At 36.5% G+C, this 13,378-nt stretch overlaps 1 protein-coding gene across 14 annotated transcripts in view; it reads right to left on the bottom strand.

Annotated features, from left to right (window-relative positions):
- MAGI2 (membrane associated guanylate kinase, WW and PDZ domain containing 2) overlaps positions 1-13,378 on the bottom strand; it is a 1,362,215-nt gene that overhangs the window by 525,337 nt on the left and 823,500 nt on the right. For all 14 annotated transcript variants that reach the window (XR_009565115.1, XM_060304749.1, XM_060304748.1 and 11 more), the window contains one exon: positions 9,460-9,675. Coding sequence is in view for 13 of the 14 variants with exons in the window: in XM_060304749.1 (XP_060160732.1) it covers positions 9,460-9,675 (216 nt within the window). In the remaining variant the exon portion in view is untranslated. The remainder of the gene's footprint in view (positions 1-9,459; positions 9,676-13,378) is intronic.

The raw sequence follows: 13,378 nt of genomic DNA, 5'->3' as shown, positions 1-13,378 counted from the left end.
TAGTCTCCTCATATAGCGTCAGGGCAAGCTTGGCTTTTAAGTCTAACAATAGACTGCTCCACACTCTTGTTTCTGCTCATTTGTAGTAGTGACCATGGTGGTGGAAGTGGTGGGGCTTGAAGATTTCCTTTGCTTTCTTGCAAACTCAACAATCTCATCAAAAAGTATGTTTGTTAGGTTGATATAAAGTCTTACTGTATTGTAGTCAGAGGTGGGAAGGAGTGGAGGCTGTCACAGCTGCTGTTTGTTTCACTACTAGAAGCTGAATTTCTTGGAATTTGAACTTTAGGCTCTTGTAAATGAATCAAGCTTGAGTGATTACTTCAGGCTTGATCTTGGACAGGAGAAAAATATCATTCTAACTGATTTTTGATATGGCCATACTATAGATCATATTCTATAGTGAAAATGGAGGACATTCTGCCTTCAGAAAGGAAGCTGTCATGCAGTGGCCACCTGCGTTCTATGCAGCCAGTTGACTGGAAGAAGTCAACATCGTAGGTCACTGCTCAAAGAGTGCTCTTATCAATGCTCCTTGCTTTCCCTAACCTCCTCAAATGAGAAGAAGAATTATACTATGGGGGCCAAAATATTTGCATCTTAGTGATTAGTGAATATTTGCTCATGACTTAGAAAAAATATAATCACTTTTTTTTTTTTTTTTTTGCGGTATGCGGGCCTCTCGCGGAGCACAGGCTCCGGACGCGCAGGCTCAGAAGCCATGGCTCACGGGCCCAGCCGCTCCGCGGCATGTGGGATCTTCCCGGACTGGGGTACGAATCTGCGTCCCCTGCATCGGCAGGCGGACTCTCAACCACTGCGCCACCAGGGAAGCCCTAATTACTTTTTTTTGATGTAGTAAAACATGCACTTGGACAAAATCCAAAAGTACAAAGAAGAAATACAGTGCAAAGTAGTTTTCCTCCTGCTTCTACTCCCACTGCTCTAGCAATGCAGTTAGCAAAGATGATTATATTTTCTGCTCCTTCTGAGATGTTTCTATGCATGCTGATAACTGACTTGTAGTTGGTATTTTCTGACTCCTTACTTCTCCTAAAGTTTTTCTAAGTTTTAAAAAAATGCACTATGATTTCTTTTTATAAGTATGAGAATGAGGAGGGGTGGCCTCAGTATGAGAGGCCAGTATGAGAATGAGGAGGGGTGGCCCTTAAACACTGTGGAAAATAAAAAATATATATAATTTTTTTTCCTGAGATGTTAACTAATGTTTCCTTTTAATATTTGCGACCATGAAAGAAACACAAGAATTAGGGAAAGTTAGGGTAATGATTAACAATGCTGCTGAGTTTTGAGATGATATATCAATTGGGAGAGCAGGAATTCCCAATCTGTAAAGAGATTACTTTTTATCTGTAATATTTGTAACAAAATTGGATCTCATCTATTTAGGAGGCTAACCAGGGAAATATGAATTATTAAGAAAGCATAGTCAATACCTCAAGGTTATTTTCATCTATATCTAAAACCCACAATTGGTTACAAGTTCTTTGGAATATTAAAAGAACAATATGAGGAATTATAAGAATAGAAAAATGCAAGGTCTGTGAATGGAAGATGACAGGAAAGAAATCCTGAGACATAAAAAACTAAATTGGGAAGAATTACTAAAAAGATTAGTAGAGGGAATTATTTTCCATTGACAGGGGAGAAGAAGTGCTGCCTTAATTAGCATATGTTCTTCTATTAATTTTAATAAAAGCAGACTGATACAGAGTGGAGCAAGTCAGAAAGAGAGAAACAAATACCGTATTCTAACGCATATAAATGGAATCTAAAAAAAAAAAAAAAAGTGGCACTGATGAACCTAGTTGCAGGGCAGGAATGAAGATGTAGACATAGAGAATGGACTTGAGGACACGGGGTGGGAGGGGGAAGCTGGGGCGAAGTGAGAGTAGCACCGACATATATATACTACCGAATGTAAAATAGCTAGTGGGAAGCCACAGCATAGCACAGGGAGATCAGCTTGGTGCTTTGCGATGACCTAGAGGGGTGTGATAGGGAGGGTGGGAGGGAGGCTCAAGAGGGAGGGGATATGGGGACATGTGTATGCATATGGCTGATTCACTTTGGTGTAAAACAGAAACTAACAGTATTGTGAAGGAATTATACTCCAATAAAGATCTATTAAAAAAAAATAAAAGCAGACTGGAATAATGGCAATAAAATGAACCCTCACATCTTTGAAATTGTATGTGTTATGTGGTTTTCACAATGTAATGAATTCTGAAGATATTTATCATACAGAAACAAGTTCCCCAAATCTTCAACTAACTTTGGGGTGAGAGAAACTGATAACAAGTATTGAAAATATTCAAAGACCAAAGCAAGGTATAAAATGAAATATAGGACACATATGTACAATAATTCTTAGATCTCGCTTTCAGAATTCTGAAAAAAATCAGGAGATTAGTACTACATGAAACATAACATCACCTTCTGAAGTTTTAGGAACATCAAAGGGGCTGAAAGAGAAAAGGAAGAAGGCTTTATTTAACCTTGATCTTGATCATTCAAGTGCCATTCTTTGGGGCCAAACTGGAGTCAAGGTATTTTTTGATGAGAGTAAGAAGTCAATTAGGAAGTAAAAGATAAAGGTGCTATCCCCTTATCTCTGAGTGCCCAGAGAGACCTTATCCAGAGACCTTCCCTCTTCAGAGCCAAAGACCAGCCCTCAGCCAGAAAAAACTTGAGCAATTTTTGTCTGACAATAAAGTAGCTAAGATTTCACACTGAAATTATAATCACATCCATTAGGAGAAATATGTGATAAGAAAATGGGCTACAGGGTGAATATCAGGCCTAGAGAGAATGGATGGCCATGACTAGAAATAAGCTTCAACTCTAACAATGCCTGGAGAACCTGAAGACACAAACATTTCTGTATGTGCTCTACAAACCCCGGTGTGAGCCTGGTTGCTTTTGCTGTGCCTTCTTCCTTCATGTATAAATCTCTCTCTCATATACATCATATAAACACTCAGAGAAGCAGAAAAAAACTCTCCACAAAAGGTTGAATGCAAGATTCCAAAAATGTTGCATCAATCTGAGGGCACAAAGAGGTTCAAATAGTGCTTTGCTTTCAGATTTATCACAAAGTGAGTCTGCCTTGATTTAAAAAGACATCCCTGAGGGTTTCCCTGGTGGCGCAGTGGTTGAGAGTCTGCCTGCCGATGCAGGGGACACGGGTTCATACCCCAGTCTGGGAGGATCCCACATGCCGTGGAGCTGCTGGGCCCGTGAGCCATGGCCGCTGAGCCTGTGCATCTGGAGCCTGTGCTCTGCAACGGGAGAGACCACGGCGGTGAGAGCCCCGTGTACCGCAAAAAAAAAAAAAAAAGAAAGACATCCCTGAAATTAATCATGATTTCATTTTTTCCCCCAATGGTATAGTTTCAGTTACTACTAAAGTTCATAGCTACAGACTCTAAGGTGATTACCTTGTTACTCTATAATCACACCTGATGATCCTTTTAAGAAAAGATCAAATGCCCCTCATTTATAAATGGAATATCTAATTTTAGAAGGTTAAGTTAAAATAGCCCCAGAAATTTGCACCTCCAGTGAAGAGATAAAACCAATACTGTTTGGGAACAAGATAATAAAATTAAGCCTCTCCCCTCAAAAAAAAAAAGAGATAAAGATCTGAGTGGATAAACACATCGCAGTCTCTGTGAACCCACACAAAATAAGCAGGGGTTAGGCGCTGGGGTGCTTTCAGAGTGCACCATTATTCACAGGAAAACAGCGAGATTCACTACGGAGGACATAATTCTTTTGACAGTGACAGGACCTCATTCACAGAACCAGGACTGATGGTGCATGCACAGTCAGCGTGCCAAGTGGCACAGGACCTGGATGCGGGTCCCTAATGGTGAACTGAGATCATTGCTGAGGACACTTGGTGATCACATAAGGGACACTCTGTTTGCTCTCTGGGAGACGCAGTTCATTTGCACTAATTGCAGGCTTGGGGGCCTGGAGAAGGCAGCTCTGTGTACACATACTGTATTCCCTTTGTTGGCGAAGGTAGCTCTCACGGGCCCTGTTCCTCCTGGCATTGTGTATGTGTGTGTATTAACAGAGAGACTTAGCTGCCTTTAAAATATATGTGCATTTCTAATTCTTTGCACTAAGCTTACTAATAGCTGGTGAGGGGAAGCTACAATATAATAGTGAATTACTTTCCGGAAAAGTTTAGCAGATAATTCATGAAATAAACGAAATCCAAGAAAGCCTAATCCAATTACTATGGTTTACAGGATTTGTTTTCGTTCAGAAAAGTTCAGTTGAAAAAAAAAATTTATCTACTGATCTATTAACCACCTATCTATTTGGGTTATTTTCACAGTTAGAGAGATTTAATAATTCTCATCTCTAAGAATACATCTCTTAAAATAGACTTCTTTCTTTTGTTATCAAACAACTTTTGAAGAAATGTAAGATTAGGAATTTCATATCTTTCAAACTTAGAAACACTGCATGTTGAAAACACTGAATAGTGTAAAATGAGCATGAAATAAATCTAATCATGTTGATATAGTAAAGTTTTGACATTCTTAAGAGGTTTGGTTGACTAAAAAAATAAATATTTACTAAGAAATTAAAATATTTAATGATATATACTAATCACCAAGACAGGTATACAAAAAGGTAGAAATAGTCCTTGTCCTGGTAATGTTTACAATTTATGACGGGATGACAGACATGCACATTATGAAAAGTTACCTGCAAGGACCAAGCTAACCAATACCTCCTAAATGAATGAGAAGTGTAAGTTGTACTTCAATAATTCAGAAATGAACAGTCTCAACTTTTCACTACGAGAGTAAACAAGTGATTTCCAGAGAATATAAAAATTTTGATTGAATTGCGAATAAAAGAATAGCAGGTTCAAATGTGGAAAAGCCTTGTCAGACAGGTGAAGGTGTTTTATGTGTATGGGAATGTAGACGAGAGAAGAGAGTTGGGGAATAATGGGAACCAAAGATAACAGAGGTGCTGCAGTCAAGTGTGAGAGGACCTGGCGGTTGCCCAAAGAGTTTGAAGCAGTAGAAATAGAAACTCATCCAAGTTTTGAGAAGGATAGTTAACGTGACCAAATGCTGGTTCAAGAACCTTTTAATTGATCGAAGAGTAACAGGGAATTTGACAAGTGGAGCCTGGAGGAATGGAGGTCAGTTAGGGGACTGTGGTCCACAAACAAGGGGATGAGGGAGTGATGTAGGATGGGGCAGTGATATTAGGAAGGAAGAGATAAAAGCTAAAGGTACAGCGATCTTTTATACCTAATAATGTATATCCAGCCTGGGGGGAGAAAAGCATCAAACTCTGAGCTATCTGGGTAAAAAGCAGAATTAGAGAAATCCAGCAAGGGACTCTGTAAATTGGTTTGCTTGTTTGTTTTATGGGAGAAGAGTTTAAGGGGAATGTTGCATTTAAGTTGCTGAAGAAATGCTTGGGGTGGGGGCAGTCCAGTGGGCAGTACTTAGAAATATGGCCCTGGAACACAGGAGAGAATGAAGGTTGCAGGTAAATCTACAGTATTGAAGCCACAAGGCTGGATATCACCTCTAACAAGATAAAGATGTCTGAACATAAGGTGAGGTTGATGTCAAAGGGAAGGTTTCCTGAGCATATGAATTTTAAATATAGTTTAAAGGCAAATTCTCTAAGATGATATAAGGATATACCATCCTTGCAAGAATTAGATCTAATATCACTTCCATGAACCCCGTGAAGGACAAATATAATGGAATACAACGTAGATGAAATACACTGCACTGCAGGATTGTGATTTACCTTACAGAGGTCAGAAGTCTCTTTGTCCTCAGCATAGTTAACAACCCAGGGAAATATGGCGGAAAAGGATGAGTTCAGGTTTTCCTGGGTCTAGATTTCAACTCTGCTACCATTATCTTAGTTAAGTACCTTAAGGTAAATTTCAGCATCTCATTTGTTGAGCAAATATACTGTGATTATGGGACTAGAGATAATATATGTCCTATATGCCTAGCACATTGTATGCATTCATTAAAGGGATGTTGCCATTATTTATTTTATTTTTATTGTAATTTCTGTTATTTACAATGATAAAACTACATTTCTAAGGCTAGAACTACACTAATTTCCATCACCAAAGTGACATATATCAGAGAAAGAAACAGTTCTGTAATGTAATTTTGAGTAAAAACAGAGAACCTAGAATAAAATATATTCGTTGATAACATTAGTAGAACTTCATGGAGAAATTAACTATTTATAAGTGATCACTGACTTTACATAGATATGGTCTGAAAGAAAAAGAAATACGTAATTCTATAAACTACAATTCAAAGGAGAAAAAGAAAATGAGTAATGGGTAAATTGAGGACTCTAAAACCTTCATTTACATAGAGAAAGTAGTTCATTCTGGTAAAGTATATAAGGAGTTAAAGACCGGTAGGTTTGGTACTTATATACATACAGAATATTATAAAGAACTAGGAATCTTTCATATCCACAGAAGGAAATAAGTTCACTTGCACATGATTTCCAGAAATGAAAGAAATAAGAAGGCTTTGGTAGGTAAAGATTTATAATTCCATGTTTAAAGATGTACAAGTAAAATAGTGGTCCTGTGTCTACAAATTGCTAAGAAATATATTTATGTTTCTATTTGGTGACATAAGACTCAGGAGAGTAAAGCAACTACGATCATGGGTTCTGGATCCAGTTTTCCTGTGTAATATTTCCTATTTCCAGTTACTGGGCAAATTATTTAACTGTAGTGTCCTCATCTGTAAAACAGTACCTAACTAATAGGTCTGATAGGAGAATTAAATGAACTAATACACATAATGAGGTTAAGGAGTTCCTAGCACATGGTAAGATCCAAAAGAAGTTAATTATTTAATATTGTTTATTGTCATTATCATCAATATTACTTGGAATGGAATGAAATTACCTCAGTCAGCTTTTCTCCCTTTGCAAATGTGCCTCACTATATTATTTATGCTCTAAACGTATGTCTGATATTAATTACTATTACAGGCTCGTACAGGGCAGTGTTAACTAAAATTTAAGCAACAATTTTGTCACTATTGTTTGAAGTGTCCTGTATCCAACAAATGTATATGAGAAGACGACAAACGCAGGACAAAGACCCTGTGCTAGGAAAAATGTGATGAGGTTCAAATGGCGAAGAGTTGGATAAATGTATATGGGGGGGAGCAAAGAAAAAGTTTTATCCTAAAGTTTCTCTTGGATAAACATAAAGAAAAACAATGACATTTCTAAAATGGGACTCGTCAAAAGATTTCTAGTAAGGGATGATGGACCAATTTTCTGGTTTGCAGCTGTTTCCTCCATCTTTTAACACGGGGTGAAGAGATGCCTAATTTTTACATCTCTCATGTCCCATAATAAGAAAGAAAAAGTAGTATAAGAACACTTGCCAAGCCAGGCTCACAAAACCATGTTTGTGGCATCTGTTGACTATCCAGATATCCCAGAGCTGTCCTGCACAGTTGTTCTCTATCATTGTCAGCCTCAGAAGTCCAGAGACAGTCACATGGCTAGGGCTGGTGAAGAAGAGTTCAAACCAGTCCATTTTCCCTGGAGCCTTAAAAACTTCCTAGACATAAAAATACTCCATTCTTCATGCCTAAGGTATGAGTAGAAGGGAATGGAGCTTTCCACATTCACTGTGCCCCCCAGTTAAACAAATTTCTAGTTTAAGAATCTGTTGGTCAAGAATGCTTCATTTGATTTGCTCTATACAGAGTAGAAATGAAATACAAATCAATTATTTGGGCCCAATCAAGGCCATATATTTTATATTTTTAACTATAAGGTGTTAACCAGTAAGAAATTCTATAACTGCTCTTTGACACCCAACTTCTACTTCTTTTGTGATTACTTGCTTCCATTTAGCTGAATTGTTTTTCTTCTCACATAAAAGATCAACTAAGAAAATGATGTCCTATCAACTTAACTTAAATCCATTACATGATGAAAAGTAAATATTTTGACAGAGACATTTCAGAATCAAAACAGAGAAGGTATCTAATTGCTTGAAAATTACCAGATCATATTACAGTAAACAAGTTACATTATGCACCCATAGTGATTTTTAGCATTTGTACCCAAATATCAATGACTGCTAGGGTCAGAGAATAAGTTTTTAACCAATATATTAATGGAGGAAGTTACCCTCCTCTGAGTAACCAAGAGGAAACCACTTTTTAAGGTTTTACACCTTGATTGACACATACTGAAATTTGGTCTCCTTATGTTTAATAAAGAACATTTTTACAGGTAGTAAGGAAAAGGAAGGTAAAAAAAAATAGGCTTATGAAGCTTTTCTTTGATAAAAATAATTGGTTATGAAAATTCAAACATTATGTCACTATAGAAGCAGTACAGTGATAAGTACAGACATCAAAGTAGTTGTAGGAAATATCTTAAGAATAATATGTATGCAAGGTACATGTGTTAATGTTTTTTCAACAGTTTTAACACAGCCCTTTGATTTTCAATGCCCATTAAAATAATGATATGTCATTATTAAAAAATACCTAAAACAAAACTTTGGAAACTTATTCCAAGATTATAGGCAAAGAGAATGCCATAGTTTAGTTTTGGTAACGTTTAATTATGAATAAGATTATTTAAAAAATCTATTTTATAAATAAAAATTTTGGCACTATATTAGTAAGTGTAAGAAAATTGCAAATCAATACCTTGCAAAAACACATTTTGTATCTGTCTGATACTTTTTTTATATATGTGATATGACAGATGATAAATTAAAGGGATAACAAGTCTTTCCCTTGTTCAAGGGTAATTGCCTTCACAGTGTCACTTGTGAAGATGCTTTCTCCAAATTGTCAGACTAGGTGGTAAGGATGGGGGGATAAATACATGGGCATTATGTAGCTATGGTTATTCTGTGGACTGTATTCATTGACGCCATTAACTAAATAACACAACACAACCTCTATTCACAGAGCTGAAAGTATAGTAAGATTTCTAAGGATAGATTATATCTAATATTAATTAACAAAAATTTTGCAATGTCACACAATCATATTCATGACTTGTAACACCTTCTAAGATTTAAACCACTCACTACATTGCCATTAATATTGTATAAGTGAAACCAGAAACTGAAGAAGTTGAATGGATTCCTTGATATGTCAAAATTAAAACTAATAAATTGGATACAAGAATCATGTCCTTTCCTTTTGATATCATAATCTTGTCTCCCTCAAGATAACTACAATCATTACATATACATATATATATATATACACACACACACATATATACACACACACACACACACACCTGAACATATATATGTGAAAAAAATTTACATTTGAACACAGGGATATAATATATATTCAGCTACATCTAGAAGAGCTGATAAACCTGTAACCAATGTAAAAGACTAACCTGGTGTTACTACTACTCCATTTCCATTGACCACAGGCCTCTCTTCCTCTTCCTCCTCAGGAGGCTCTATGCTTGCTTTCTCCATGTTGCTTACTGATTTATTCCTTTTTCGTTTTCCTTCAGTGCTTGGAGTGGCTCCAGGAAGTATCTGGTCTGTTACATTTAGTAACAATGGTGCTGGTTCTGCTGGAGGCTTTGGGGTACCGTAGTAATTGTCTGCAAATGATACAAAACATATGAAGTTAAATATTTCTCCTACTGGTGTGCATAATTTGTAAAGAATGGAAATTTTATTAACAAATGTGTATCCTAGTTTATACATATATATGTATTTTACATATACGTACATACATATCATTTTATATCCTTTTATGTTTTTATATAGGCGTTTATTTGTTGCTTCTATTGTATTGGGCTTTAATGCTTAAACAAAGATACAGACCTATCTTCCTTTCACCTTAGTGCCAAATCAAAATATAGTCTTAGCTATTAGTTTCATATGACACATAGCAATTTCAAATTAATCAAAAATTTTTTATAACAAGCCTTGATTATAATCTTTTAAAAAATAATTATGTCTGAATAAGAGTATGGGTAACTTATTCTTTAAGCAAATCTTATAACATTCTGGAAAGGCAAAGCACATTGTGCTCTTCTCCAGCTTTCAAAGGGCTCTGGCTGCTGTCCTTGATGTGCACAGCATCCTGCCTAGAGCTGGATCTCCACGCCAGTTTCGTGGTTCCCATGACTGCCGACAGTGGGCCTGCTACTGTAATCATTCTTCAGATTACCACAGCTCTTTTTACCACAGCTCCATGATCTGAGCTACAGAAAACATTTGTTTCCCCCATCAGTCTGTGAGACTTCTAAAAGAGGAGACTAATTCCTATTTATCTCTGTCATAAGAGCCTGGCAAACAGTAACATAGAATATATGCTTACTATGTGAACATCTTTTTATATTCAAAGCAAATTACTTTTATGAAAAAAAAAAACTTTAAATTTTTGCTTGGTAAACGACACAGTGGTGTTTTTAAAAAATCAATGTTATGCTTTTAGCATCAACTTCAAGCCCATATTGGTGTTTTCAGTTAATTGAATAATTTACGCACATATTTGCTCACTCATTCATTAAAATCTTTATTTAGTACTGACTGTGCACCCAAGCACTCCAGTATACATCTGAGAGAAAATGATGACTATTAATACAATCCTTGTCTTCCAGATGCTCAGCGGTTTAGTGTGGAAGACAGGCACATTTGACATTAAGCAGATAAGCATTAAAACAGGAAACAGGATTAAGCACTCAATCAAGGAGGCACAGAGGGGGAACCACATCTCATTATCTGCAGAGGCCACTGAAGGCAACTGAGAAAACAGTGTGCTGTGAAAGAAACCAACCCTTAAGTAGCAGTTATGGGGTCTAGATTTGGATTTTCTATATAACCACAATTCAAGCAAATTATTTACTCAGTAAGGCTCAATTTCTTCATCTATAAATTGGAATGGCAGTACTTGTTACAATCACCTGCGTTCTGGGTTGCAAACAACCAAAACATACTCTAGTTAAATTAAAGATGATAAGGATATGCTGAAAAGGTATGAGATGGCTAGTTGAGGGAAGAGGCTGGAAACCCTTGAGGAAAATGGGCGGAAACAAAGGAGTCCATTGTGGACACCCAAGCTGCGTCTGCTGGCCCTGGACTCTGAAAGCCTAGCAGGTTCCACTACCACAGGCAATAGAATCACAATACTTCTTATCTAATAAACATAATATAAAACTAGTAAATAGTCCTGCATGTCCCGATAAATAATATAATTTTAAGTAGTGTTCTGAGATCTTAAGTGTTTTTTTTTAATTGGAGTAAAATTGCTTTACAATGTTGTGTTACTTTCTGCTGTACAATAAAGTGAATCAGCTACATGTATACCTATATCCCCTCCCTCTTGGGCCTTCCTCCCACCCCACCCCCATCCCACCCATCTAGGTCGTCACAGAGCACCGAGCTGAGCTCCCTGTGCTATACGGCAGGTTCCCACTAGCTATCTGTTTTACACATGGTAGTGTATTTATGTCAAACCTAATCTCCCAACTCATCCCACCCTCCCCTTCCTCACTGTGTCCATATGTCCATTCTCTATGCCTATGTCTCTATTCCTGCCCGACAGGTAGGTTCATCTGTACCATTTTTCTGGATTCCACATATATGCATTAATATACGATATTTGTTTTTCTCCTTCTGACTTACTTCACTCTGTATGACAGACGCTAGGTCCATCCACATCTCTACAAATGACCCAATTTCGTTCCTTTTTATGACTGAGTAATATTCCATTGTATATATGTACCACATCTTCTTTATCCATTCATCTGTTGATGGACACTTATGTTGTTTCCATGTCCTGGCTATTGTAAATAGTGCTGCAGTGAACATTGCGGTACATGACTCTTTTTGAATTATGGTTTTCTCAGGGTATATGCCCAGGAGTGGGACTGCGGGGTCGTACGGTAATTCTATTGTTTAGTTTTTTAAGGAACCTCCATACTGTTCTCCATAGTGGCTGTATCAATTTACATTCCCACCAACACTCCAAGAGAGGGTGTGGAGAAAAGAGAACCCTCTTCAGTACTTTTAAGTATATGTAGTACTAACAAAAATGAATCACACTTCAGGGCTTTTTTTTTTTTTTTTTTCCAATTTGTCTTTTAGGGTTTAAATCTCCCTGAGGTAGAAAAAATAACCTTTTAGTAATTAGAAATAAATACATAGCTCAGGCTAAAAATAAATATTAAGTAACAGGTCTGGTTGAATTTACATTCCTAAATAATTACTCCTATTGAATGAGATGTGATTACAAATTATACAGCAATATTCTATTTCCACAATTTGATTTATGAAATTAATAGTTTAGACTAAATTTTAGATGTAAAAGAGTACAAATCATTAGTTAAGACATTAAGATTATCTTTATTAGCAATAATAATAGCAATTTAAAAGAGGCACAGAAATAACCCATGTAGTTACTACACTTGAGAAATGTAATTCATGGAGAATAGGCTTTTACCTTAAACCAAATGCATAGAACAAAGAAACCAGAAATACCTAAAAGAAGTTGAAAAATTAGCCAGATGGTCAGGTAGCTAAGTCACTGAAATGATGTCCTGATGTTTAAATATATACAAATCAATATATTAAGGATAAAATGTGCCTTTTAGGTAACATACCAGCATGTTTTCAAAAAACAAACATCAAAACTTTTTAAAAATATAATTTGGAAAAACTGTCCCATTAAGAATGAAGTGCCTCTATGCAGAGTGCCAGGATTTAGAGAATCTAAAATCCAAAATACCACAACAATATGGTGTATGTTTAACAGCACAGATCGTGGTGAGATAAACCTGACTTTGAATCCTGTCTCCCCTAATCTGGCTGTCTCTTTATATCCTTGAATTGATTTAGTTAAAGTGGGACTGTGGGGCTATAAGATGACTGCAGTCACAAAAGTACAGTCACAACAACTACTACTATTATTACTATCATCACCACAATTTAGTGAGCTGGACACTGTAAAGGGCATTTTACTTCTGAGCGCTTGTATCTGATGGGGATTAGAACGAAGTCATTCTGCCTCTGCAGTTAAAAGAAAATGGAGGCTCTAAAACTATTTTTCAATATTATACATAAAACAGGTGGAAAACCTATATCCATCTGACTTAGGAACCTCATTTCTTTTCAAAAAACTATATTGCCTCTCAAGAGAAAAAGAAGAAAAAAAAAAAAGTACGATGCAATTTGCAACCTGCCTGGAATTGATGCAGTCCTCTAGGACTTCATTCAAAGCCACAACCAATAAGCAGAAAAATAACACTTTCAAGAGAAAGGCAATGCTTGCTACCAAATGATGAAGCAGGGACATTT

The sequence above is a fragment of the Globicephala melas genome, chromosome 9 (genome assembly GCF_963455315.2).
Source record: "Globicephala melas chromosome 9, mGloMel1.2, whole genome shotgun sequence".
NCBI lineage: Eukaryota > Metazoa > Chordata > Mammalia > Artiodactyla > Delphinidae > Globicephala > Globicephala melas.
Note: the sequence above shows the minus strand (reverse complement) of the source record. Positions and strands in the feature narration are given on the sequence as shown.